The sequence below is a fragment of the Bos javanicus genome, chromosome 17 (assembly GCF_032452875.1).
Source record: "Bos javanicus breed banteng chromosome 17, ARS-OSU_banteng_1.0, whole genome shotgun sequence".
Classification (NCBI taxonomy): Eukaryota; Metazoa; Chordata; class Mammalia; order Artiodactyla; family Bovidae; genus Bos; species Bos javanicus.
The window spans coordinates 63619552-63642647 of NC_083884.1; the positions used below are offsets into that span (position 1 = coordinate 63619552).

General features: G+C 40.2%; 1 protein-coding gene across 2 annotated transcripts in view; it reads right to left on the reverse strand.

Moving 5' to 3' along the window:
* Positions 1-23096, reverse strand: part of SPPL3 (signal peptide peptidase like 3) — a 94186-nt gene that overhangs the window by 10282 nt on the left and 60808 nt on the right. For both annotated transcript variants that reach the window (XM_061385063.1, XM_061385064.1), the window contains exons 2-6: positions 20337-20414; positions 4917-5005; positions 2755-2874; positions 1879-1957; positions 874-986 (exon numbers count right to left, since the gene is read on the reverse strand). In XM_061385063.1, coding sequence (XP_061241047.1) covers positions 874-986; positions 1879-1957; positions 2755-2874; positions 4917-5005; positions 20337-20414 — 479 coding nt within the window. The remainder of the gene's footprint in view (positions 1-873; positions 987-1878; positions 1958-2754; positions 2875-4916; positions 5006-20336; positions 20415-23096) is intronic.

Here is a 23096-nt window from a genome sequence, read left to right on the forward strand (position 1 = left end):
ACTAAAAGTCACTTCTCTGAAATTACTTCCTCTTCTGTAAAATAAGAACAACAACAACAGTACCTACTTCAAAGAGTTGTTTTCAGGATTTCATGAAAAAATCCATGTAAAACACTCAGCAGCTCAATGTTAGCTATTATTACCCTGTGTATAATGATATAGACATGTATTTATATCAATACACTATTATATATTCCTCATATTATACTATAATCCCATGTATATTAACAAAGTACAGAAAATTTGTACTCCATTTCTCACAGTAGCATTATTCACAACAGTCAAAATAGTGAAAACAACTAATGAATGGATAAATAAAACTGATGCATCTATAAAATTAAACAATATCTGACCATAAAAAGGAACAGAGGAGTACTGATGTATGGTACAACATGGATGAACCTTGAAAACAGCATGCCAAGTGAAAGAAGAGACAAAAAAGGTCATATGTGATGTCATTTCTGCAAAATGTCTGTAAGAGACACGTTCACGGAAACACAAAGTAGACCAGGGTACATCTGGGGCTGGGGAGGGGACGGGCAGTGACTGCTGATGGGTGTGGGTTTTGGAGGGTAGGTGTTAAAATGCTCTCAAGTGGTGGCTGCCCAACTCTGAACATACTAAAAACGACTGAATTGTACACTTCAAGTATATCAATTGCATGATATGTGAATTACATCTCAAAAAAGCTGTTATTAGAAAGTATCTTAAGAGTGTGGGTAAAAACTGATACAAAACACCATCTCTGGACACCTAATAATTCATGCTAGTCAGAAGTAGTATACTACTAAAACACAGAAAGTAGAGGAAGAGAGGACAAATTTAACCATAACTGATATTACAATTTCCACTTGTCACCCAGTAGTTACTTACCATCCATGAGAAGCCAATGGCCAGTGAGAACCCAGATGAGGACGAGCATGACAGACAGAGAGAACGACAGTAACTCAGCAGCAGTGAAACGTCCACAGCAACCAAAGGAAATCCTGGGAACAGACAACACTGACTGGACTAACAGACAGTAAATCACGTTCAGTAAGCAAACTCTCCTTTGGTTCTTCATGTTCAGAATCTGAGATGGCCAGAGTGAAATAGGAGGCAATACCGAGATACCCAGAAATCCAAAATACCCAAATTTCTTTGGAAGAAACTACAGAAAGTTCAGAAGGATTACATTTCTGCACCCATTAGATAATGTACCTTTTATCCCAGATACCAACATGGATATTGAGAAGTTTAAAGTGATAATATCAATATTTGAAAAATTAAATACAGAGAAATTTCTAATTCTTATGAGGAAAATAAAATGAGGAAAGTCAACAATTCAATTCATTAACCAAAGGTGAATAAAATTAAGATAGTCCATCTATTTGGTTATCACTAATTCCTGGGAAAATCAGCCACCCCAAGCGACTGATTTCCTAAGAACTTAGAGCATCTCCATTAGCATAGCATTTTGTTTCCATGAAGCAATAGCTTTAGGAGTTAAGGTGTGAACACTAGAATTAAACCTAAGCAGCTAGTATATATCTAGGTCATCAGAGACAAAAGGGAAAGAATGTCTGAGTCAAGCACGATTTTCATATTCTATTAACTAGTAAAGGGATAAAAAAACCTGCTCATCTTTAAATAATCTAAGCAAGGAAGCATACTGCAATGACTCTGACTTCCTAAGATTTGTTTAGATTTCCTCTGCTATGAGAAGGTGCAAAAAGAAGTATCACTTTCCAGTTTTAAAAAATCAAAACATCTCATTTTCTAGTCTTCTGGCATTTTTGTGCTTCAGTCAATATCAGAAAATGTACTCTTAATATTGCTATCAAGTACAAAGAAAAAAAACATACACTTATAGTTTAGAGGAATATCCCAAGTCCTTACTTGTTCTGAGGTGAACAAGGCCTTGTTAAATACTGGCACATCGGGAGAAGAAGAAAAGCAAAAGCTATCGTTGCAAGAACTAGAGAAAGAAAATGTATGGTTAATTTTTTTGTTGTTTAATGTTTTACTAATCATAAGAAAAATGGCATGACTTACAGAAATAATTATTGCCTACAATACTTTCCTCCACAAGTGCATACAATAATATTAATTAACTAGAGAAAAGAACAGTGTCTGTCTTTAGCTGCTCACAGATAACCGCTTTGCACTCCTGGTTTGAGGTAGGGGTAGCACTGGCAGGTTTTCTCTTTCTCGTCTATCTCAACAACAAACGATAAATGGCAGGCCAGAGTATGATCTAACAAGGCTGGCATTTTAAAAATTAATTTATTTTAATTGGAGGCTAATTACAATATTGAAGGCTAGCATTTTAATGTTTTACATTGATACACGTCCACCATCAATCATCTTGAAAACTGATCAGCTAGCTGACAGTCGAATTACTGTGATTAGCTCTCAGTGTTTCTATCTGCAGAAACATACATGGGTAAGGGTTGCCAACAATGACTCTACCAAACTGGACCTTCTGGTAACTTATCAGACAAGGAGTCAAAGCCAAAGCAATAAGTTCTTGAGTTTTTAAACCCTAGCCTTTCATCCAGACTGAGTTGGCGAGTCAGAACTGATGACAGAGCTATCAAGTGGTTCAGGGAGGGGTGGGGAGGAGGGCGGAAAGGCAGACTTGGGGACAAAGAAGACTTAGGAAGAAAAACTTGCAAAAGAGTGGTGTATAAATCTTAATTTTTGAATGGTGATTTTTAAAAACGTTAAAAAATTTCCTTTTAAGCTTAAGACTAGATAGCAGAACTCATTTACCTGCTGTACATATTGTAAAAACTACTTGAACTGAGTCAAAGAAGAAGAACATTACTAGGAGAGAGACAGATGCTCCAATCGGAAGGAACAGGGCCTGGGTAGAGTCAATGGTCTGGATACCTGAAAGAGAAAGGAGCATAGTAACAGCTTACGTAACAGGCTCTGCGCCCATGGACTGAAATACATTAACGCATCAAGATGCAGACAGCTCTAGGGATTAGTACATACGATACAGAATACCGAGGCGCTCGGATTCTTTCCCAGGAAACGCGACTATGTACTCCCTGCTGTCCTTGTAGTGCCTTCACTATAGCAGGCGCTCGTCTCCTGCTCTGCGCCCATATGCTATGCTCTTCCAGTGATCCAAGATCACTGTTTCATCTCAAATTCACCTTCTCCAGGAGAACCCCTTACTAACTTGACCCACTGTTGCCCATCTTGGCTTGTCTTTCTCTCTAGTCTCTTTGTACATGGAGGTCAAAATGACTTCACCACTGGTGCTTACTCTGACCTACTGCCAGCAGATGCTGGTTCAGAAGGGACTCTGAGGCTATGGTAAAGGCCCATAAGAAAAAGCACCTGCTCGAGGTATAGGGTGGAAAGTGGTATTTGCTGTCTCAGCACTTTATTAACACCTTGTGGGTATTCTGGCCACACTGCCTATGCGACAGCTTGGGTACCAACTCTTTTTGCAACTTTCAAAATATCTAATAAATATCAAGTGAATGGTGAAAGAAAAGTGAAAGTGAAGTCGCTCAGTCACGTCCAACTCTTTGCCACCCCATGGACAGTAGCCTGCACCAGGCTCCTCTGGCCATGGGATTTTCTAGGCAAGAGTACTGGAGTGGGTTGCCATTTCTTTCTCCAGGGAATCTTCCAGACCCAGGGACTGAACCCAGGTCTCCCGCATTGTAGACAGACACTTTACCATCTGAGCCACCAGGGAAGTCCTGGTGAATGGTAGGTACCCAATATCAATCTCTTAATATTATCAAGTCTCCTTATTTCTAAATTAGTACCTTCTATGACAAGCATTACCAACTTTCTAGTACAATTCACATACCATGAAATTTACCAGTATTAAGTAATTCAGTATTTTTTTGGTAAGTTTATCAAGTGTGAAGCTACCCAGGTGGCACTAGTGATAAAGAATCCACCTGCAAATGCAGGAGACATAAGAGACCGCGGTTTGATTCCTGGGTCCGGAAGATCCCCTGGAGGAGGAAACAGAAACCCACTCCAGTATTCTTGCCTGGAGAATCCCATTGACGGAGGAGCCTGGCAGGCTACAGTCCAAAAGGTCACAAAGAGTTGGACATGACTGAAGTGACTTAGCATGCACCAACTGTGAAAGGTTCACTATAATCTAGTTTTAGAATATCCTCATCTCAAGAAGATCCCTCATGCCAGTTAACTGTTAATTCTTCCCATCTCTTGACCCAGGAAACCACTAATCTATTTTCTGTCTCTATTTGTCTTTTTGGAAATTTCATATAACTGGATTCTTAAAATACGTAGTTTTTCTATCTGGCCTTTTTTACTTAACAATGTTTTGATGTGCATCTATGTTGGAGCATGTTTCAGTAATTCATTCTTTTTAATACTGAACAGTATTCCATTGTGTGGACATACTGTATGCTGTTATCCCATTAACTAGTCTATTGACCTTTGAGTTGCTTCTACTTTTTGGCTATTATGAATAATGCTGCTAAACACTTGCCATATAGCATACTTATGTTTCTTCAAAGCAAACATCCTTTAAAATCTGAAGTACCAGAGGAGATACAACAGTTCTACAAGTACTACAAGTAGCTATCTTTAAGAGTCACTAAATGAATTTACGATCAACACCTACAAAATTATCAATCTCACCAAAGGACCTAAATGAAGCTACAAGCAGACAGATACCCATCTATCTTGCTTGTCTTTAAGAATATAAAGAATCTTGGCTGCAAGCTTTGAGGCACAGTTAAAAGGAATTCACAAGAAATCTGTAGCTCAGATTCAGAACATAAAACTTTAACAAACTATACCATACAGATTCAACTGTATTATTATACCAACTGTAATCCTTAAACCTAGTAAATTATCAATTGGGGTTATAGAAAGAATCAAATTAAGACCACTACATGTAGACAGTTAATTGTCAAAAAATGCCTTACTATTATTCGTGCTGTTGCCATTGAAAGACCCAGAAGAACTGTTACTGTCTTTCTCTTTATCTTGGTTTTCAAAGTCCATATTAAGGGACCTGTGGGGAAAATTGTATAGGTAAGTTTTAGTTTCAAGAAAGAAGTAGATCAGCAAAGTCAGTAATGAGACATAGTTTTAAATGTTAAAGCACTAGGGAAGAAAGGAGGATTTCTTTTGAACAGCTCTGCAAAGTTCTCCATGCTAGTTCAAGAGTTTTCCTGACAGCATAAAAAAGCATTCCACTGTGGCTGGATATTCCAGCCATATCTCTGCACATCTTTAATTACTTCCGTATGAGAAATACCTAGAAGGAGAAATACTGGGTCAAAGGACAAGCACAATTTTGAAACTTTTACATACCACACAACTGCTTCCAAAAAGGGTGGACCAATTTACTCTCAGAGCATTGCCTGAGAGTGAGAGTCAATTCCTAGGCAGGTGGATAAGAAGTCTGGGGTCCCCGAGGAGGAGAAAGGGGTCTGGGGCTCTTGAGGAGGAGACAGGGGTCTGGAGTTCTCAAGGAGGAGAAAAGGACAAACATTTTTTTTCCTTTAAGCCCAGAGCTGATGATTGCACAACAAAACAACTCATCTTGCTCAAGGATGTATGTTTTCCCTTAAATTCTGCACCAATGACTATATAACAACAACATATCTTGCTCAAGAATTTGTTTCTCCTTAACAAGAACCTTCTGACTCATCTTGTTATTTTAAAACTTGTACACTGTGAGAGTGGGTTTGGTAAGACCTTTCTATTGTCAGTTCTAATCTTGTTAACTTAAGATGTATGTTGTAGGAGTAGGTCTGGTAGAAAGCATGTAAGGCCTTGCTAAGACTACGGACAGGGCACTCTCCGTCCCCCTTCTGAGGTCTGTGTCAGAAGATTTCTCTGTCCCTTTTTCACTTTAATAAAACTCTGCTACACAAAAGGTCTTGAATGATCAAGCCTAGTCCCTGGTCCCAAAGCTAAATCTTCTTTGGAGATCACAAATTCAACATCGTACACCATCAGCTATCAAGAGCACTTGTTTCTCTTCACCAAATCAGCTCTCCCTCAACAGCAACATGTATTGAGTTACTGCTGTATCCAAGAGTGTTTTAGGTACTGGAGAGAAACAAGTGGAGAGAAAAAAAGGCTCTCATGGATTTTATATTTGAGGACCAGGGAGACTGACAATAAACAAGAAAAATTAAATATTGTATGTGGTATGTTAATGGTAACAGCTAAGGAAAAAGGCAGGAAATGGAGAGGGTAGATATGAAACTTTAAATGGGGCATGCAGGGCTCATCGGTACTATTTCTGAGTCAAGACCTGAAGAAAGTAGACACATTCAATCTGGGGGACTAAAAATGCTGTGCATGTCGTAATTTGGAATCCTTTAACCACTAAACAATTTTATGTACTGACCTTGACCATTTCTTTCTCTTTGAACCGTTCAAGTCCTTAGCTCATTTTCTACTGCCGCCTTCATTTAAAGTGTCTGTGTGTCCAAAACAACTTCCTGTGATGGTGGAAATGCCCTGTAGCCTGCACTGACCTACTTGGTAGACATGAGCCCATTAACACTTGAAACGTGCGAGTGCAACTGAAGGACTGAATTCTGCATTCCATTTCATTTTAATTCATCTAAATTTAAATAATTTGAGAGCTAAAACGAGAAAACTTGGGACAAAACCTTTGTGACCTTGAATTTGGCAGTGGATTCTTACCTATGACACCAAAAAACACAACTAAATAATTGATAAATTGGACTTCAACAAAATTAAAAACCTTGTGAGCACCAAGGAACACTTTCAAAAAAAAAAGAGACAACCGCAAAAGATGGGATAAAATATGTGCTCTCATGTATCTGAGAACGTTTAGAATATAGAAAGAACTCCTCCAATTCAATAATAGAGAACCCAAATAAAAAGTGGGCAGTGAATAATCTCTCACCAAAGAAGATAAGCAAATGGCCAGTGAGAACATGAAAAGTTCTTTAACAACACTAGTCATCAGGGAAATATAAGTCCAAATCACAATGAGGTACCACTAATACCAATTAGGAGGGCTGTGAGCAAAGCGTCGGATAACCACCAAGGGTCAGCAAGCCTGTGAGGCATCACACACTGCAGGCGGGGCTGCCAACTGCTGCAGCCTTTGCGGAAAACGCTGGGGCGTTTTCAGTTTCTTTAGTGAGTGCAGGCCACTCGGGCTACCTGTTTCTCTTGAGTGACCTTGGGCATGGATTGTGATTTATAGATACATCAAAAAATTTACCCATTTCATCTAAGTCATCAAATTTATTGGCATAAAGTTGTTTACGGTCATCCCTTATTAGCCTTTTAATATCTGTGCACTCGAGTAGTATCACCTCTTGTCCCTGATATGAAGTCTGTGTCTTCTTTTTATCCCAAGGGTAGTCTGGCTAGAGGGGTACCAACTTTACTGATTTTTTTTTTAATCAGCTTTTAGTTTCAGCCGTTTTTCTCCACAGAGAAAATCTATTTGATTTACTTTGGCTTTGATCTTTATTCTTTCCTTCTGTCTACTGAATACAGTTTCATTTGCTCCATTTTCCTGGTTTAGTCAGAAATGGTAAAAGGTTTAAATCAATGATAACTTTTTCTTTATTCTAATCCAGGTATGTGGAGCTACAGTTCCCTTTGCTTTCGCAGCAGTCCATAAATGTGGTATGTTTTCAACTTTAATTCATAGTATTTTCCAATTCCTTCTTGATGTCTTGGTTGATACATGGAAGAGTGTTGCTTTTTGTTTCCAAACATCTGGGGATTCTCCAGAGCTTTCTCTGCTCAATCCAGTTGTGATTTGTTAGGAACCAAATGTTTGGGTCCCGGACAAGATTCATCTGTGGAAGCCCTAACCCTCAACATGGTGGATGGTGTTGGGTGATGGTGCCTTTGGGAGGTAATTTTCCTAAGGTCTTGAGGGTGGGGCCCTCCCAATAGAAGTGTATCCTTCTAACAGATCTCTCTCTCCCCTTCTCTCCTTGTTTCCCTCTCTCCCTTCCAGAGCAAGCATACGCCCAAGAAAGACCATGCACATGAGCGCCTTGTAAGAAGGTGTCCATCTGCAAGCCAGGGAGACATAGCTCACCAGAACCCAACTGTGGTGGCACTCTGACCTTGGATTTCCTTTTTTTTTTTTTTTTGACCTTGGATTTCCATCCTCCAGAACTATGAGAAAAATTTCTGTTGTTTAAGTTACCCAGTCTGTGGTATTTTGTTATGGCAACCCCAGCTGACTAACAGAGATCAGCGTTCATACTTTGTATGCCTTGAATCCTTTTACTGAGACTTTTTTTTAATGTCCCCAAATACATCCTATCCTGGTACATATTTCACATATACTTGAGGAACATGTGTATTATTACACTGCTGAAGTGTTCAATAAATGCCAGCTTGACCTGGTTGAGAACATTACTTAAGCGACTATAACCTTACTGATTTTCTGCTTTGTTCTTTCGATTATTAAGAGAGAGGTACTGGAATCTTTATCTACATCTGTGCATTTGTTTTATTCTTCCTTGAAGTTGTATCAGCTTTTGCTTCATGTATTTTGAAAATCTCCTGTTAGATGCATAAACATTAGGGATTATTATGTCTTGTTGCTTAACTGACCCCTTTTATCATTATGAAAGAAGGGTTTCTGTCTGTGGTAATATTACCTGCTCTCAAAGTTGCTTTGTCTGACATCAGTATAGCCACTCCAGCTTTCTTTTGATGAGTGTAAGTTTTATCTTTTCCCAACCTTTTACCCTAAATCCTTTTTCTGGCTTTATTGTGTACTTTCTGTAAGTATCATGTAATTGGATCTTACTTTTTTATGCACTCTACTGACACTTGTCTTCTAATTGGGGTTTTTAGGCCAATTTCATTTAATGTGATTTTTGTTATGATTAGGTTGGAGACTATGTTTTTTGTTGTTGCTCCCCTGTACCTGCCTTCTTTTGGATTAACACAGTAATTTTTAATGACTCTGTTTTATTTCCTTTGTTGTCTTATTAGCTATAACTCTTTGCTCTTTTATTTTAGTGGCTGTTGTAAAGTTTATAGTGTACATCTTTAACAACACAAGGTATACGGCAGCAGTTCACTTATATAAAACCTGACAACAGTTTACGTTTATTTCCCTCTCAACCCTTGTACGATTATTACCGTGCCTTTTATTTTTACATGTCATACTATGAACTCCATGTTATATTATTACTTTTGTTTATATAATCCATTATCTTTTATAAGCAATTTTAAATAAGGGGAAAAAAATCTTTTGTATTTATCACTGTAGTCAATTTTTCTTTTTTTTTTGGCCTTGCCCTGTCAAACATTATCATTGGTCACTATCACACAAAACAGAAGTCTGGCTAAATGAGGCTGTGAGGATCCATATATTTGCTCAAACATGAAGATACATGTATTCCAGCTTTCTAAAACAAGATCCATGGACCTAGGTTTAACAGGTCCCAGGCTACTGTGACTGAGGTCCAGTAATGGTTACCCACACTGCACAGCTGTCATTTCACAAATTAATCTTCATTCAATAGTACGCCAAGGATATATTTCCACATCAATACATACAACTCCTTTACTTAAAAAAAAAAAAAAGGGACTTCCTGGTGGCACAGTGGATAAGAATCCACCTGCCAATGCAGGAGACACGAATTCAATCCCTGGACCGGGAAGGTCCCACATGCCAAGGAGCAACTAAGCCCGTGCGCCACAACTACTGAGCCAGCGCTCTAGAGCCCAGGAGCTGCAACTATCGAGCCCATGCACCCTAGAACCTGTGCGCCAAGGAAAAGCCACTGTAACGAGAAGCCGGCGCACAGCAATGAACAGTAGCCCCTGCTTGCTGCAACGAGAGAAAGCCCTTGTAAAGCAATGAAGACCCAGCACAGGCAAAAATAATTCTATTTAAAAAAGCCAAAATATTTCTCCTTGAGTTAACTTGATCTGATACCATTTTTGGCTCAATTCCTGCCTTACTAGGGACAAGCAGTAAGAAAAGCAACCTTTTACAGGTGGATGATACAGTTTTGATCTTGAACTGGGTGGGGTATAACCAACAACTGAATCTGCCAGATAAAATAGTGTCAGAAAGAATGACAACTGATCAACATTCTTCAAATTTAAGCTGATATACAAGTACAAATCCCACTGTGCATTTTTGGGTCACTTTGATATATTGGGTTAGCCAAAAAGTTCATTTGGGTTTTCCCATAACATCTTATGGAAAAACTCTAACAAATTTTTTGCCAACCCAATAGTTTGATTCAATTACTACATCAGGAAGTAGTTTAACATTCTCTGAGTGCTTTACTAAGGTTTTATTGGGATGGAGGTGGAGATCTAGTGATACTTGCTCTAAATGTTTTTTCAGGCTAAAACTGATTCAGCTATAAAGAATAGAACTTAAGGAAGTCAACTTTTAGTATCTGTAGGTACCAGACTGAATTACAGGGCATTTTCTGGGAAAGTCCTGGGCCCATAAGAACTTCCACTGCTTGCTCGGGAGAAGGGGAAATGTGGGCTTATAGTTAGGCTGTTTTAGGTTCCTAGGTTGTGATAAAAATGCAAATGTGCCGTGAGAACTGTTAAGACAAAGAGGCCTATATTCAGCCAGCCATACAGTACATGTCTGGACCACTGTCCACGTTTATCAAGAGATCAATATTCAGAAATAATCAGCTGAAGAACTAATAACGCATTGATTTCTCTAGATATTATAAAATGTAACGTTAGATCACAGTAAGCTAGCAATCTAGACCACAACTTTCTGCTACTGGTTTTGTCTCCTCAATTTTGGCAAAACTGCTTTTGCTGAAATCTAATTTCATGAAACGCCACCAGGTTATATTGAAGAGTACTATAATTCAGTCAACAATCAATGTCTGTTATGAAATGCTATGCAATACAACATTGCATCCTCTTTCTGAGGGTCTTTGGGATAAACCTATGTCTGATCTTAAAAGCAAGAGTAACTGCAATTCACCTACACAATTTGGTTTTTTTATTCAGGACATTGTAAAGTTTTCAATTTCATTCTTCTGCAAGTTGGCTGCTAGAAAGCTTACTGCGTATCTGTGGACCACCAGGAGGGGTGTTGGCCACTATGGTATGTATTTTTAGACTTATTTTTGGCTCTACTTTGTCTCCACCCATACCTTTTCTTTGGCCCCATTCTAATTTACCTTATCTCATCACAGCTTGTAAAACTTAATGGTCTAAAATACTTTTGAACAGGGCAGAGTGAAAATAAACAATTGACAATTGCAGGAAGCAAAAGGGAGCTGAGAACACATTTACTGAAAAGTTATGCTTGTTCACCTGTTTGAATTCTGATAATGGAATACAATTATGAATACTGGAGAAGAAAGGCAAAATGGAATTTTTTATTTTAGTATTTTAAGACTACCATGTTTTTTGATCATTCTAATATTGGAAGGAAGTACCATGAAAGGGAGCATTCACTTGGTCAAGGTAAACACTATATGGTGGAACTTTGCTGTAAGCTAAATGTGTGTTCCTAGAAAAATTATACAGTGGTTTCTATAAAGGGAACCTTGAAAAAGGAACTGATGAGGCTCATATATATCAAGGAACTTGTCCATATGCATTACAATGTACATAACCATTCCCCACACTATCCGATGAATTCAGATTTCTATAAATGTTTTCTTAAGATAGGACAGGATATGAGATGGCGAAAGTGAAAGGTTGTTGTTGAATCATGCGAATACACCGGGATTCTTGGCCCCCAGAGGAGAAGAATTCAATCCGGGGCCAGAGACGAGGCTTGATCGCTCAGAGCTTTTGTGTAATAAAGTTTTATTAAAGTATAAAGGAGATAGAGAAAGCTTCTGACATAGGCATCAGAAGGGGGTAGAAAGAGTACCCGCTTGCTAGTGTTAACAATGAAGTTATATACTCTCCAGTGAATCCAAAGAATGTCTGGAGGTTGTAAAGACCTCATCAGACCTACTCCCATAATTTACATTTTAAGATAACAGAATTAGCCAGAAGGTTTAATCCAAAGACTGTCCTTAATCCAGAGACTGTCCTCAGGCAGGATACATTATTGTTATATAATCCTAAGGAATGTGGAGAAAGAAAAAAGTTTGTCCTTTCTTCCTCCTTGAGAATTTCAGACCCCTCTCTCCTTGGGGACCCCTAGACCCCCTATCAACCTGCCTAGGAACTGACTCTCTCAAAAGAACAATTCAAAAGATAAACACATCACACATTAGTGTGTGATAAATACATCATGACATGTGTTTAGTCACTCAGTCGTGTCCAACTCTTTGCAACCCCATGGACTGCAGCACGCCAGGCTACCCTGTCCATCACTAATTCCCAGAGCTTACTCAAACTCATGTCCATTGAGTTGGTGATGCCATCCAACCATCTCATCCTCTGTCATCCCCTTCTCCCACCTTCAATGTTTCCCAGCATCAGGATCTTTTCAAATTAGTCAGTTCTTCGCATCAGGTGGCCAATGTATTAGAGCTTCAGCTTCAGTATCAGTCCTTCCAATGAATATTAAGGACTGATTTCCTTTAGGATTGACTGGTTTGATCTCTTTGCAGTCCAAGGGACTCTCCAGAGTCTTCTCTAACACCATAGTTCAAAAGCATCAATTCTTTGGCGCTCGGCTTTCTTTTTATAGTCCAAGTGTCACATCCATACACAACTACTGGAAAAACCATAGCCTTGACTAGATGGACCTTTGTTGGCAAAGTAATGTCTCTGCTTTTTAACATGCTGTCTATGATCATAACTTTTCTTCCAAGGAGCAAGCGTTTTTTAATTTCATGGCTGCAGTCACCATCTGCAGTGATTTTGGAGCCCCCCAAAATAAAGTCTGCCACTGTTTCCACTGTTTCCTCATCTATTTGCCATGAAGTGATGAGACTGGATGCCATGATCTTAGTTTTCTGAATGTTTAGCTTTAAGCCAACTTTTTCACTCTCCTCTTTCACTCAAGAGGCTCTTTAGTTCTTCTTCGCTTTCTGCCATAAGGGTAGTGTCATCTGCATATCTGAGGTTTATTGATATTTCTCCCAGCAATCTTGATTCCTGCTTGTGCTTCTTCCAGCCCAGCATTTTGCATGATGTACTCTGCCTATGAGTTAAATAAGCAGGCTGACAATATCCAACCTTGACTTACGACTTTCCCTATTTGGAACCAGTCTGTTGTTCCATGTCCAGTTCTAACTGTTGCTTCTCACCTGCATACAGATTTCACAGGACGCAGGTCAGGTGGTCTGGAATTCCCATCTCTTTAAGAATTTTCCAGTTTGTTGTGATCCACACAGTCAAATGCTTTGACAGTCAATAAAGCAGGTGTTTCTCTGGAATTCTCTCACTTTTTCTGTGATCCAATGGATGTTGGTAATTTGATCTCTGGTTCCTCTGCCTTTTCTAAATCCAGCCTCAACATCTGAAAGTTAACAGTTCACGTACTGTTGAAGCCTGGCTTGGAGAATTTTGAGCATTACTTTGCTAGCGTGTGAGATGAATGCAGTTGTGTGGTAGTTTGAGCGTTCTTTGGCATTGTCTTTCTTTGGGATTGGAATGAAAACTGACCTTTTCCAGTCCTGTGGCTGCTGCTCAGTTTCCCAAATTTGCTGGCATACTGAGTGCAGGACTTTCACAGTATCATCTTTTAGGATTCGAAATAGCTCAGCTGGAATTCTATCACCTCCACTAGCTTTGTTCGTAGCGATGCTTCCTAAGGCCTGCTTGACTTTGGGACTCCAGGATGTCTGGGTCTAGGTGGGTGATCACACCATCGAGATTATTTGGGTCATTAAGATCTTTTTATGTATAGCTCTTCTGTGTATTCTTACCACCTCTTCTTGATAGCAGATCAAGGATATTAGAAATAAATGATATTTCTGTCCTTTATTGTGCCCATCTTTGCATGAAATATTCCCTTGGTATCTCTAATTTTCTTGAAGAGATCATTAGTCTTTCCCATTCTATTGTTTTCCTCTATTTCTTTGCACTGATCACTGAAGAAGGCTTTCTTATCTCTCCTTGCTATTCTTTGGATCTCTGCATTCAAATGGGTATATCATTCCTTTCCTTTGTCTTTTGCTTCTCTCCTCTTCTCAGCTATTTGTAAGGCCTCCTCAGACAACCATTTTGCCTTTTTGCATTTCTTTTTCTGGGGATGGTCTTGACCCCTGCGTCCTGTACAATGTCACGAACCCCTGTCTATAGTTCTTCAGGCACTCTATCACATCTAATCCCTTGAATCTGTTTGTCATTTCCACTATATAATCGTAAGGGATTTGATTTAGGTCATACCTGAATGGTCTAGTGGTTTTCCCTACTTTCTTCAATTTAACTCTGAATTCTGCAATAAGGAGTTCATGATCTGAGCCACAGTCAGCTCCCAGTCTTGTTTTTGTTGACTGAATAGAGCTTCTCCATCTTTGGCTGCAAAGAATATAATCAATCTGATTTTGGTGTTGACCATCTGGTGATGTCCATGTGTCGAGTCTTCTCTTGTGTTGTTGGAAGAGGGTGTTTGCTATGACCAGTGAGTTCTAAAATTCTGTTAGCCTTTGCCCTGCTTCATTTTGTACTCCCAAGGCCAAACTTGCTTGTTACTCCAAGTATCTCTTGACTTCCTCCTTTTGCATTCCAGTCCCCTATAATGAAAGGGATATCTTTTTTGGGTGTTAGTTCCAGAAGGTCTTGTAAATCTTCATAGAACTGTTCAACTTCAGCTTCTTCAGCATTAATGGTTGGGGCATAGACTTGGATTACTGTGATACTGAATGGTTTGCCTTGGAAATGAACAAAGATCATTCTGTCATTTTTGAGATTGTACCCAAGTACTGCATTTTGGACTCTTCTGTTGACTATGATGGCTACTCCATTTCTTCTAAGGGATTCTTGCCCACAGTAGTAGATATAATGGTCATCTGAGTTAAATTCACCCATTCCAGTCCATTTTAGTTCGTTGATTCCTCAAATGTTGATGTTCACTCTTGCCATCTCCTGTTTGACCACTTCCAATTTGCCTTGATTCATGGACCTAACATTCCAGGTTCCTATGCAATATTGCTCTTTATAGCATCGGACTTTACTTCCATCACCAGTCACATCCACAGCTGGGTGTTGTTTTTGCTTTGGCTCCCTCTCTTCATTCTTTCTGGAGTTATTTCTCCACTGATCTCCAGTAGCATAATTGGGCACCTATGACCTGGGGAGTTCATCTTTCAGTGTCCTATCTTTTTGCCTTTTCATAATGTTCATGGGGTTTTCAAGGCAAGAATACTGAAGGGGTTTGCCATTCCCCTCTCCAGTGGACCATGTTTTGTCAGAACTCTGCACCATGACCTGTCCACCTTGGGTGGCCCTACACAGCATAGCTCAGGGTGAGTTGGTTTGTGAACCATAATAAGACTTATTTTGGTTAACCTGGTCTAACTTTACAGTTACCTGCATTTGGTATAAAGGTCAAAAGAATCATATAAAGTACATTCCTTATCATCTCTGCACTGTCTTCCTAGAGTAGGTTTGGGTATAAGCAAATAAACTACCCTCAAAATTAAAGAAAGCACAGGGAGGTGCTTGCCTTAAAAAAAGAGAGTAGTTACTCTATAAAAGTTCCATTGTTCCTTTATATAGTAACTGTACATAAAGAGATACATCTGTATTATATTTATGTATTACCTTTTTATCAATTATAAAGTATATCTTCCTTTTGATTTCCTTTTAGACCTACTTCAAACCTGCTGTTCTTTTTTTTGTCTGTGATTCCTGTGGGGACAGAACTCAAGTATCTTCACAGTAATAAGCTGCCTAAAAAATTCTAAACCATCTCACACTGTGTTCCTGGGTCCCTATGCCCATCTGAGTGGTCCCTTTCACCTTCCCTGCCCCTCCGTTAATGTTTTCCTGTTGGTTTGCCAAAGGCTGGGGGGAAATACTTATTACATGAGTAATTATGCTATTTTCTCCCCCTGAGCAGCTGGAAAGATTAGGGTGATCAGGTGTCATCTTTAAGTAACACAGGAAGTCCAGCAAGCAGAGCTCAGCCAAGGCATGGCAAACGTAACGGCTCTTAGATTGAGGATTTGTTTGGGGCTTTAAAATCTAGTTTTATTTGCCACAGTTCTCCCCTCTGTACTTAGAAATGTGAAAGCCTGGGGGAAAATAACCAGTACAGTGCACAAACCTTTCATCCTGCGTTTTATGATCTTCTCTCAATAAAATGTATTATTTAAATGAGCAAATAATGTATTTTTTATGGTCCTAAATCAGAGGAGGTAAGAACATTTGGCTGGGCATCGGGAGAGACAATAGGGATAGGGCTAATCAAATTCAAGAGGCATTTCTCGTGCAAGTCCTATATGGAAGGCAACATGAAAGCGGAGGCCAAGGGAGGAGAAATCTGCAGGAAGTAGTGGTGATAAAACCACCAAGGCTCAGCAAGGATGAAGACTGAGAAGAAATGTTTTTGACTTAGCAAAAAAAGGAGACTCTGAGAACTTCAGGAGAGCTTCAATAGAATTGTAAAAGGTTAAAAACATATCAATGAGTGGGTCCATAAAGTGCCACCAGCAATGAAGGGCCAACAATGTGCAATAACGGAAAGAGTTTATCCAGTGTGCAGGTCACCTCAATGAGGCTAGAGTACAGGGCTCCCATCCTAAGCCTACCGAACAGCCTTCCCCAGATGATTCTTATGGTTGGAGAATCCTATGGAAGAAAAACAAAAAAATCACAAAAAGGGGTTTTTAAGAAACTTCTCATTTCTTCTGACTTTACTGTCAGATCAATTTATTTGCTTCACAATTGAAATGTTATTGTTCTCAACAGCCAGCAGCAGTAGAGTACTGCCTGAGTTTAAATCCCAGCTTCATCACTTATTACTTGGGCGAGCTACGTAACATTTCTGGGCCCTAGTTTCCTCACTTATAAAATGGGAATAACAGTATCTATTCTGTTGAATTGATACAAAGATTAAATGAGAGTTTAGGTAAATCATTTACCACTGTAGGTGGAACATAAATGCTCAGTAAAACATTAGCTATTTTCTTCATCAGGTTTCTTTAATAAAGTCAACATCTAACCAAAAAAAATTCTAGTAGCCAGTGACAATCATACATCTCTAGACAACCCCCTCAGAGTAACAAATGGAAGTCACTCACAACGTCTGAGAAGCATCTAAACTGGTAGCAACAGCAGAAGCGAGACAGCAAGATAGACTAGTCAGCACCATTTAGCACCCCAGGGGACCCAGAAGAACTATACAAAAAGATCTGCATGACGCAGATAACCACGACTGTGCGATCACTCACCTAGAGTCAGACACCCTGGAGTCCGAAGTCAAGCGGGCCTTAGGAAGCATCACTATGAACAAAGTTAGTGGAGGTGATGGAATTCCAGCTGAGTTATTTCAAATCCTAAAGGATGTGAAAGTGCTACTCACTATGCCAGCAAATTTGGAAAACTCAGCAGTGGCCACAGGACTGAAAAAGGTCAATTTTCATTCCAATCCCAAAGAAAGGCAATGCCAAGAATGTTCAAACTACTGCACAATGGCACTCATTTCACACGCTAGCAAAGTAACACTCAAAATTCTCCAAGCTAGGCTTCAACAGTACATGAACTGAGAACTTTCAGATGTTCAAGCTGGATTTAGAAAAGGTAGAGGAACCATAGATCCACTGGATCATAGAAAAAGCAAGAGAATTCCAGAAAAACATCTACTTCTGCTTCACTGAGTATTCTAAAGCCTTTGATTGTGTGGATCACATCAAACAGTGGAAAATTCTTAGAGAGATGGGAATACCAGACCACCTGACCTGCCTCCTCAGAAACCTATAATGCAGGTCAAGAAGCAACAGTGAGACCTGGACATGAACAATGGACTGGCTCCAAATTGGGAAAGGAGTACATCAAGGCTACATACTGTCACCCTGCCTGTATAACTTATATACAGAGTACATCATGCGAAATGCTGGGCTGGATGATTCCACAAGCTGGAATCAAGATTGCCAGGAGACATATGAATATGATATACAGATGACACCACCCTAGCGGCAGAAAGCGAAGAACTAAAGAGCCTCTTGATCAAAGTGAAAGAGAATGAAAAAGTTGGCTTAAAGCTCAACATTCAAAAAACTAAGATCATGGCATCCAGTTCCATCACTTCGTGGCAAATAGATGGGGAAATAATGGAAACAGTGACAGACTTTATTTTCTTGGGCTCCAAAATCACTGCACATGGTGACTGCAGCCATGAAATTAAAAGATGCTTGCTCCTTGGAAGAAAAGCTATGACCAACCTAGACAGCATATTAAAAAGCAGAGGTATTACTTTGCCAACAACGGTCCATCTAGTCAAGACTATGGTTTTTCCAGTAGTCGTGTATGGACATGAGAGTTGGGCCATAAGAAAGGCTGAGTGCTGAAGAACTGATGCTTTCGAACTGTGGTGTTGGAGAAGAATCTGGAGAGTCCCTTGGACTGCGAGGAGATCAAACCAGTCCATTTTAAAGAAATCAGTCCTGAATATTCATTAGAAGGACTGACGCTGAAACTGAGGCTCCAGTACTTTGGCCGCCTGACGTGAAGAACTGACTCACTGGAAAAGACCCTGATGCTGGGAAAGATCGAAGACGGGAGGACAAGGGGAAGACAGAGGATGAGATGGTTGGATGGCATCACTGACTCAACAGACATGAGTTTAAGCAAGCTCCAGGAGATGGGGAAGGACAGGGAAGCCTGGCATGCTGAAGTCCATGAGGTTGCGGAGTCGGACATGACTGACTGACTGAACAACGGTACCAGCTGGCTGTGCCCTAATGAATTCCCTGTATTTTCATCAAGCAATCCATGTCCAAATAAGTAATCGGTCAGTTCTTCATTCAGCTATGCCTTGTTTACATTAAGGCAAGAACCCAGGAAGTCACTCTAGCAGCTTTACTCACTGGCCACTGCCAGTTTTGCTTCTGCTGCCGTGAAAAGGACTGTCTTGGCTGCATTGGGTCATCACCCCCATCACCACCCGAGCTCCGCCTCCTGCCAGGTCAGTGGCAGTGCAAAACGGGCTGTGAACCGTGCGTGTGAATGATCTGGGTTGCACGCTTCTTATGAGAATCATCCAGAAACCACCCTCAGCCCCCTCACTCTGCCAAAGTCTGTGGGGAAACTGTCCTCTATGAAACTGGCCCCTGGTGCCAAAAAGGCTAGGGACACTGGATTTAAACTATAAAAATGTACACAGTATGTAAGTACATGCCAAATAAAACGTCATTTGAACTAACGAAAGGAGTTTCAGAGTTGTGAGTCTGAAGTTTTGGTTTTTTTTTTAATTGTAAAAACTTCTGAAATGTTACTATATACTCAAAAAGAAAAAACCAAAAATTTGTCTATACAAAAAATATAGGATTATGCTGATGAGGTTCTAAGCTGCTCTGGCTTGACTGATGCTTCCTAAGGGTGGCTAGGAACCTAGGGTTCTCAGCAGAAGTCTCAATGAGTAAAACATTTATCAACTGATACTGGAATTATCAACAGTATTTTACTTGTTCTACTCAATGCTGAGATAAAGCCTGGAAGTATGTAATTTTACCAAATACTCATTAAAATCCAAACATAGTACTGGGTAATTCAAAATCCTTAAGCTTGTTTATTTCCTTTAACACTGCTGCTCCCTTTCAAGTTCTCAATTTAAAATTTTCCAGGCAGCTTTCATTTTTAAATTTATCCACCATAAAACTATCAGTTATACAACCACTAAGATTTCTCTAAAGTAAGAATAGTGAAAAGAAGGGAGTTGAGTATCTAGCTTCCTTATCTTTGTATTTCTATGGCTGTCTGCTAGGATGGGAACTTCAAGAAGATCCAGTCTCAGCATTCCTAAGGTTAGCAGAGAGAATACTTGGTCAATGCAACCGTGCACAATTCTCCTAATAGTAGCCTGAACCTTATAAAATTACATGCGTATGTCAAAAAAGTTGACTATCTACTGGCAATATCATATATGGTCCACATAGGTCAATGCATTTTTTTTTTTAATTAAGAAGAACATTCTGTCCCTTTGAGACACTGCAGAATCACTGTCAAGGACTCTCTCCTTAACTCTCTCAATAAGTATACTTAATGTGAATCATTTTTCCCCCAGAACCAGAATTTAAGCGATTAGTTTTCACTTATTTGCATTAAAATGCCAAAGACATAAGCAAAACCAAGAAGTGTTTTAACAGCCAACCAAAGAATAAATATCAGAATTATCCTGTTCAACTCAATTCCTGTCAAAGTCATGTTTCTCTTCAAAGAAGCAATAAATTCTGGTCCCAACACCCAGAACAATGTGTCTTCCACCTCCAACAGAAATCAATCCCATTTTGAGAGCATCTTACCTGAAACTACCATAGACTATAAGTAGAATGGAAATCAGAAAAGTAGACACTTGACTGGAATCCACCAGGGAATAGGCCCTAGAGAAACAAGAGGGAAAAAAATTTAATCACATGGCAGCAAACTCATGGAGTTTACAGTCTAATGGAGTTCTATAAACTCCACTAAGTTTTATTTTTATCTAAGAAGGAAAAAAAGTATAAATTGGCACGAACAAATATTAATTGAAACACAGATCTGGTACAGATTCACAGTTTTCATTAGTTGGCCTCCACTGGGTGTTCAATGGTATCAATGCAAAACCCGTCTCAGTAATAATACACACACGTGCTTCCACTCCCAAGTACCAAAATATCTGCCAACTCTGTACTTGTGAATTATCAGTAGTATCTTAGTGATTTTACTCAGTAATAAAGTAAAGCCATGTCTCTCCTGGATTCTAGTTTCGTTTTTTTTTTTTAACTGTCTATTGGTTCTCTTCATGTGGATATCCCACAGAAGGTTCTTGAAAGTCAACAGGTTGAAAACTACAGTCATTGCTCTTCCCTTCATACCTGACCCTCTCAGGGCATATCATGATTCCTTTGGCATTCTTGACACCCTCTTCCCTTCCTTTCCATATTATGATGACAGTCAGAAAGTCCCACAACTTCCACTTCCCCAAATAACCTCCCCTTCACGGATCACAGCCTTGTGACAAAGGGGCTTGTGTAACTCAGTGAAGCTAAGAGCCATGCTATGCAGGGCCACCCAAGATGGACGGGTCACAGTAAAGAGTACCGACAAAACGTGGTCCACTGGAGGAGGGAATGGCAACCCACTCCACAGTATTCTTGCCAAGAGAACTCCAAAATTATATGAAAAGGCAAAAAGATATGACACCAGAAGATGAGCCCCCCAGGTCGGAAGGTGTCCAATATACTACTGGGAAGAGCAGAAGGTAATTACTAATAGCTCCAGAAAGAATGAAGCAGCTGGGCCAAAACGCAAACGATGCTCAGTTGTGCATGTGTCTGGTGGTGAAAGTAAAGTCCAGTGCTGCAAAGAACACTATTGCCTAGGACATGAATTTGAGCAAACTCCAGGAGACAATGAAGGACAGGGAAGCCTGGCATGCTGTAGTCCATGGTGTCACAAAGAGTTGGACACAACTTAGCAAGTGAATAACAAAAACCAATACCCTATTTCTCTTAACTTTACTGCCAATTCCTTAGCTCCCTTCTATGGCTTGACTATCAGAAGTAAAAAAAAAAATTTGGGGGCACACCGTGTGGCATGCAGGATCTTAGTTCCCTGACCAGGAGTCAAAGCTGGACGCCCTGCAGTAAAAGCTCGGGGTCCTAACCACTGGACTGCCAGGCAAGTCCCAGTGTTTTCAAGTCTGTCTTCTGAAATTCACCCTTCCGAGTGAATCCTTAGGGATTTTCCCATAACAAATTTTTCCTCTTTTCATTCATCAAATATAATGATGATTCTGTGCCTGGCACTCTGCCAGCCCCCAGGGATGGAATAAAAAATGAGGTTGTCTTGGTCCTGTCTCTTAATGTCTTCCTAAAGGAATTTAAAAATTAAAGTTTGGGCTAAAGGAATGAAAACGAAAAGCTAATATAAGCAAGTGAATGTAACTGCTGAAAATGTTATAAAGGGGAGGAAGACAAGTACAGGATACCCTGAGATGTGTAACAGGTGGAGCCTACTGAACTGGGGGTGGGGGGCTTCCTTAGGGTGGTAGATGAATGAGAGAGACACAAGACTCAATAAAACAGGATTTGGTGACTGTTCAGGAGAGAGGACCCCAGGTTTCTGCTAAGCAGCTGGTAGATGGCCGTACCATCTGGCAAAAAAGGCAACCACCACAGAAGGAGCAGAGTCGAAGTTCCCAATGTGCCGAGGAGCAGCTGGCTCCCTGGGTCCAGAGTTCAGAAGCAGCTCTACGCTAAGGACACAGACCGGGAGCTCACGACCCTCCACATGGAAACTGAAGCCACGGGTTGCATGAGAGGAGGACCCAGTATGAAAGCCCGAAAAGCCAGAAATCTAAAGATCAGGAAGAAGACCCAGGATAGCAAGGTGAAGTGTTTGCAAAGAGGCAGCAGGATCAGATGAGATGGTGCCTGAACCTAAAACTGTTCTACCCCTGACCGCAGCTGACCAGTTATTTAACCTCTCTAAGCTTTAGCTAGTTCCCACCTGTAAAATGAGGATAATGACAACACCTCCCTCAAAGAGCTGTCAAAGGATTAAATGAGGCTTTCCCTGGTGGCTCAGTGGTAAAGAATCCGCCTGCCCATGCAGGAGATGTGGGTTCGATCCCTGGTCCGGGAAGATCCCACGTGCTATGTGGCAATTAAGCTTGCTCCACAACTACTGAGCCTGCACTCTAGATCCTGCAAGACACAGCTGATGAAGCCCTGCGCCCTAGAGCCTGAGCTCTGCAACGAGAAGCCACTGCAATGAGAAGTCCGCCCACCGCAACCCAGAGCAGGCTCTGCATGCCACAACCAGAGGAAGCCCGCACAGCAACCAAGACCCTGCGCAGCCCAAAATAGATAGATAAATAAAATTTTACAGAATTAAGATTTAGACAAAGCTCTACATTAGTAAAACAAATTGCTTAAAAAAAGAATGAAATGAGAATTCACACACAGAGCTGAACCCAGTAATTACTCAATGTTCACTGCTTGTATTAGGAGGTAGAGGTCATGAGTGCTGAAGGTGGCTGAGTTGTCAAGTAAGATGAAAACTGCAGAGTCACTGGGTTT